The following is a 6,134-nucleotide window of genomic DNA, read 5'->3' as shown; positions in this document are numbered from 1 at the left end:
AAGAAGACTACATATACAAAATGCTATAGAACCGATAAAGATCGGATTAACTAATCGATTTTTATAAGAAAAATTCAGTTTTTTTTTTTTTTTTGCAATCATCTTAATATTAACTTACATATAAACTTTATAATCATTTAATAATGTTGACAGTTTATTAGTTATTAAATGTTAAATTTGTTTTGTGGTACTTTTAACAAATTTCCGTTCGATATGTTGTGCCCTGTTTCAAGACTTCCCACAAATAAGAAACTTAGGGCACGCAACTGTTCCGTAGAAAAAAAAAATTCACTCAAAGTGAATTTTCTTTTTCCCACGCGCACATTGTTTCGGCCATTCAAATTGGATCCGAACCCAAACCCATTCCCGCCTGGCAGCCGAACAGGTACTTAAGCTGTATGTTAGTACTGTGTGAATCATTATTTTTCCTAGGACATTTGATCTCTCCTTTCCCAAGATTCTCAACACTCAGAATACTTTACCATGTCATTAAAAAAAAAACACAGTCACATCATAATTGTACAACTGGTACATGACTAGGATAATCATAACATCATTGATCAGAGCAGGCATCAAATTCCTAGTTTATCAGCGAAAGCGATACTAAACCAAACCCATAAGCAAAGAACCAAATAAATCTAACAACACATGCTTGGTCTCCAACAAACATACAAGTAAAGAAATTTAACAAAATAAATAAAGCTCTGTGCAAATTCAGACATCACAGTCTTATAACCACCACCATAGTTCTATAACATGTCACCTACCCTATCAAAACGGTAAGAATATTTACATTTTACACAACCATACTACTCTTTCTCATCTCATCATAGAGACGTATACACAAGAAAGAAGCCAAGGTGGTAGTATAACAAACTTAAACAGAACCAGGTATAACGAATCAACCATGAACTTGAAGTTTAATTTATTTAAACAGGAGGGATGTTAGAGAAAGAGAATCCTTTGTAGCCTTTGTATGCATAATATGCTATTCTTGTGTAGTAGAAACCAGGCAAGAACATTACGCCACCCAAAATTGCAAAGAATATCCCTACATTATCCAATCAAAACAAAGGTATGATGACAATTAAACAAAAAAAGAAATACATGTGAGAATTAAAACTTATCAAACCAAACTATGTTAAAAGATTAAAATAAAAAAAAAAAAAAAAATAAGAGTTAGATATTACCAAATGATGCAGTTGCATAACTGCATGGAGTCCAAATTGGATTTCTCTGAGGTTTAATTTATGCAGTGAATGCACAATTTAGGGTTATTTGAACCACATTAAAGTAGATTGCGCGCACTTGCATAATTGAGCTTAGACTGGGTTATTTATACAGTATTATCAAGGTTTGTATACACAACTCAGTCAGAAATTCCCTTGGTATTACAACAATAATAACTCTATCCATCCAAAAGGACATGCAGGTGACAACTACGATTTCATAAGATCTCGGTTCGAGGAATAAGATCTCAGTGCAAGGACGTTAGTTTGATCAATAAATTCAATAACAATTCACACTGAGGTGATGAATTTTGTTACCCTAAATTGGTCAGCTAAACCTCAATCAAGTCAAATCGAAATTAAAAATTACCGTGGGCACGGTCACCTCCGACCCGATTGACTGCCATGAGAGACCCAGCCACTACAGAGATGAATCCGAAAACGAGTAGAGCTATGGCGAAGGCGATCTCCTTCACCGGAGGTCGGTTCTCAATCACGCGTGCCCCACCGTCTAGAAAGTCGTCCTCGTCGGTGATCGAAAAAGCGTGGTCGACGTACGCCATAGAGAGGAAGAAAAGAGGTATCTAGCTAGGGTTTGGTGGAGGGAGAGAGAGAAAGAGTTAATGGCAAATTTTAGAGAGCGGGCAATGGAAAAGGATCGGGAAAGAGGTTTTTGCGTGATGAGTTGATTTCAAGGATTAATCTCTGTAGACTTGGTTTACTGGATACCTTGACCGGGTATGCTTCCTTCGAGAAGGAATTCACATTCCCTCAGGTTATCTGACTGAGTACAATTAAAATAAACGGTACACGATCAACATCTTAACTTTACACGAATCTCAAAATCATAAAAATATGCCATCTCCGTATAGACACCGTTTATACTTAATCTGGACCGTTCATTTCAATTTGTATGAGTCAGGTACCTGGGAGGATAAGGATCCCGATAAGTCGGTGAAGGCACGTTTTTAGATAGAAATCATAGAATATAATAGCTCCCCTGTTTATTAATGAGTGCTATCCTCTGAGATATCTCATATTTATCGTGACCTACGTTTCCGGTGCCTATTCGGTAATAGAGCGGGGACCAGTATGATTTGAGCTTTAAGAGTCGTGTAGAACGTATTTGAACGGTTGAGATTTTCCAAAGAGTCTTGCAAAATATTAGGTATCTCCGAGGATGCGAATATAAATAATTCTGGTCAACTTCACACCCGTAAAAAACCTAGTACGCCGTGGCCACGCCGTTGGATTGGATCCGTTGATTACTTGTTCTTTCCATCGCTAGCGAAAGAAAAATAGAAAACTTGGCAATTCCAATTCTGCAAACACACACACACACACACATATATATAGTAATGCTACGCTACTTCGCGAATTAAAAGAGCTGTTTTAATTCGTGCTCATATCTCTAGTTTTGACGGCCAAATAGCCGATCCAAACCGTTAGATGTTTAATCTATATTAAAATGTGCTTGGAGACCAAATTTTACATTTTTTGGAATTTTTTTACTATTTATTAAGATGGTTTGAAAATCGCTGTTTTTTAATGGTGCAGAATTTTAATAAAAATAGCAATTTTCAAACTATCTTAATAAATAGTAAAAAAATTCCAAAAAATGTAAAATTTGGTCTCCAAGCACATTTTAATATAGATCAAACATCTAACGGTTTGGATCGGTTATTTGGCCTTCAAAACTAGAGATATGGGCGCGAATTAAAACAGCTCTTTTAATTCGCGAAGTAGCGTAGCATTACTCTATATATATATATATATAGATATATAATGTTTAAAAACACGAGAAAATAGTAATTTAAAAATAATTTTGTTATTTTTATACGTTCTCAAGTTAAATGTTATATTTTTCTTAGAATAATATTATATTAATATTTTTATAAAAATAACGAATTACTACTAAAATCTCACACACCTGGAAAGTTTTGCATAATAATAATAAACACATTAATAATTCATAAAATATGGTTGGCTTGCAAGATCTCTAAAATATGTAATAAATAAACTATTAATTATTATCAAATTTAATTGTATTACCGAGTATTATAAAACTTTTTATTAACACATGTTCATTCATATATATACGGAGTATATCGAATTCAATATATAAATTAATTGCAAAAGAAAAAAAAAAAAAAAAAAGATAGTAGGAAATCAAACAACCAGATCATAAGCTCATCTTGAATAGGATGACATTGATTTTATTTTAGTCCAACTCGGGCCTATCTTAATTAATTTGAACAAGTCCGATAACTAATTTGAAACGTTGCAATTTTGAATGGATGCGGCCACATTTTGAATACTAACAAATCAAGTTTCACTGTGGCGACTCTTGTGCAGCTAAATGCATGGCTGATGAAAACAAGTCAAGTTAGACTCTTAGACAGACTATTGCACATAACAATGAAATAGAAACCAGAGGGAAGGGAATTCATAATGCACATTGCCAACTTAATAAATTTTGATTTATTATTTATATGCCGTTGTAGTCATGTGACTGACAACTGACAACTGACAAACAAACGCCATTCAATTGTCAATAAGTAGGCAACACTGAGGCCCTTTGGCAGATTATTCACTTTGGAAAAAAAACAATTTACTCAAATTGAAGTTTTTATTTTCACAGTGAAGAGTAAAATCTAGTTCAAAAATTTTAAAACCTATACTCATTCTTATTTCCTACTGCGCTGCTGAACGGGCCCTGAATGTGTATTGAGTACCAAAAAACCCCAGAGAAGTTGTGAAAAAACCTTGGAGCGAAATAACATTTTGGTTCCGAAAAAAAAAATTTAGGCTTTTATGGTTTCTGTAGAAACCAAAGTAATCAAGTTGGTTTGGTAAAATATTATTTTTTGTTTATAGTTTTTTTAAAAAAATCAAATTTATGGAAAGACGAAACTTAAAATAATTGATATTAAAAAAATATTTACAAATTTATTTACTCTTGGATTTAATGTCTATCACATTTATTAAATTTACAAATTATTTGAAAAAAAATATAAATATATTAATTATAAATCGGATATGACAGACATTAAATCCGGAGTAGAACTAGGGTGTTCTTAAGTTCAACATTTTCCTTGGTGAGCTCAAATCTAAAACCCTTTGAATCGGCTTTAAACGACGAATCTGAATCATTGAAACCCGCATACTTTACAAGTGATGCGTCTACATGTAAAAAAAAAAAAGAAATTTGAATTTAATTTTGCATAGAGTAAAGTGCTCAAAAAATGTTCAAAAAATTAATGCATTAAAATTAATTTATTTACCTTCTAATTTTGACCGCTTGACTTTATACTAAATTAATTTGAATGCTTAAAATTTTCACATGTAGAAACATCACTCGTAAGATAGGCGGATTTCAACGGTTCAGATTCATCATTTGAAGCCGATTTGATGGGTTTTAGACTTGAGTTCACCAAAAAACTTGGTGAACTTAAGATCACCCTAGTTCTACTCTTAAATCCGAGAGTCGATAAATTTAGATTTTAGTCACAATTGATATTAGTTCAGACATTATATTTTATTATATAATGAATTATAATTTGAGTAGAACTAGGGTGTTCTTAAGTTCACCAAGCTTCTTGGTGAGCTTAAGTTTAAAATTCATTAAATTTGTTTCAAATGACAAATCCGAACCGTTGAAACCCGCCTACCTTACGAGTCGATGCGCCCACATGTGAAAATTTTAAACATTCAAATAAATTTAGTATAAAGTCAAGCAGTCAAAATTAGAATGTAAATTAATTAATTTTAATGCATTCATTTTTTTTAACGTTTTTTGACCGCTTGACTTTATACTAAAATAATTCTAATGTTTAAAATTTTTACATGTAAACGCGTCACTCGTAAGGTAGGTGGTTTTCAATGGTTCGGATTCGTCATTTAAAATCGATTTGACGAGTTTTAGACTTGAGCTCACCAAGAGACTTGATGAACTTAAGAACACCCTAGTTGTACTCTTATAATTTTATAAAACTTGAAACTTTTTTTTTTTCAAAATTTACTAAATGAAGATAAACTTTAAATTTAACATTACAAATATAATTTATATAATAAATATATCACATCTATAAAAATCACAAGACCTAGTTCATATTTTGTAGTGAGTAATTTAAATATTTCTTGAAAACCTATTTTTTATGATTATTGTTGTATCACCAATTATACTCAAAAGTTTTCAATTATTTTACAGTTCAATTAATGACAAATAATATTATTGATAAATAATTTCACTTTTAATTTCATAAAAAATGTGTAATTGTTATTGGTATTAAATTCTTTTACAGTAAATGATAATTTCTACCCTGAAAATTTCCCTCAATGTTCAATCGTATATCCCTACCTGGTATTCTCATGGTTGGTGGGTCCCACAATAATTTTTTTCTTTCTTTCTTTCTTTATTGCTGCAAACGAACCGAATCAAATCAAATCTGCCCTAGTTCGAATTCGAATTCGAAATAATTTCAAACCAAATCCAATTCGAAATTGAAATAGATTTCAAACCTAAAAAGCCAGTTCGAATTTGGTTCGGTATAATTCGAATCAGTTCGATTTGATTCGAAATTAGTTCGTAATTGAGCTTGAGCTTGAGCGTAATTCAGAAAATCAGAAAATCCAAAAGAAATCTAAAAAGCCAGTTCGTAATTCAGAAAATCCAAAAGAAATCAACAAAATTTAGCTTGAGCTTGAGCGTTTGAGCTTGTTAAAATCTGAAGTTTGAACATCCTTTGACACCTCTCCTTCTATTGGTTTGTTAAAATCTGAAGAGAAAAAATTTAGTAGAAGGAGAGGAGAGAAAGAGCGAAGGAGACAGTGGAGATTTTTTTTTAGTCGGCTAGGTTTAGGACTTTAGGTTACACGCGGAGATTTTTTTCTTTTCTTTTTGTT

The 6,134-nt window shown here is 32.1% G+C and overlaps 1 protein-coding gene across 1 annotated transcript; it reads right to left on the bottom strand.

Moving 5' to 3' along the window:
- Window positions 1-675: 675 nt before the first annotated feature.
- LOC144558429 (uncharacterized) lies at window positions 676-1,917 on the bottom strand. The gene is made up of 2 exons (XM_078307280.1): window positions 1,600-1,917; window positions 676-1,051 (listed from the first exon to the last, which is right to left on the bottom strand). Exons 1-2 carry the CDS (start codon window positions 1,790-1,792, stop codon window positions 930-932), a joined length of 315 nt encoding a protein of 104 aa, XP_078163406.1. The 5' UTR covers window positions 1,793-1,917; the 3' UTR covers window positions 676-929.
- Window positions 1,918-6,134: the final 4,217 nt, after the last annotated feature.

The sequence above is a fragment of the Carex rostrata genome, chromosome 8 (assembly GCF_964058835.1).
Source record: "Carex rostrata chromosome 8, lpCarRost1.2, whole genome shotgun sequence".
NCBI classification, from domain to species: Eukaryota; Viridiplantae; Streptophyta; class Magnoliopsida; order Poales; family Cyperaceae; genus Carex; species Carex rostrata.
The sequence above is the reverse complement of the archived record's forward strand: the minus strand, read 5'-3'. Positions and strand labels throughout refer to the sequence as shown.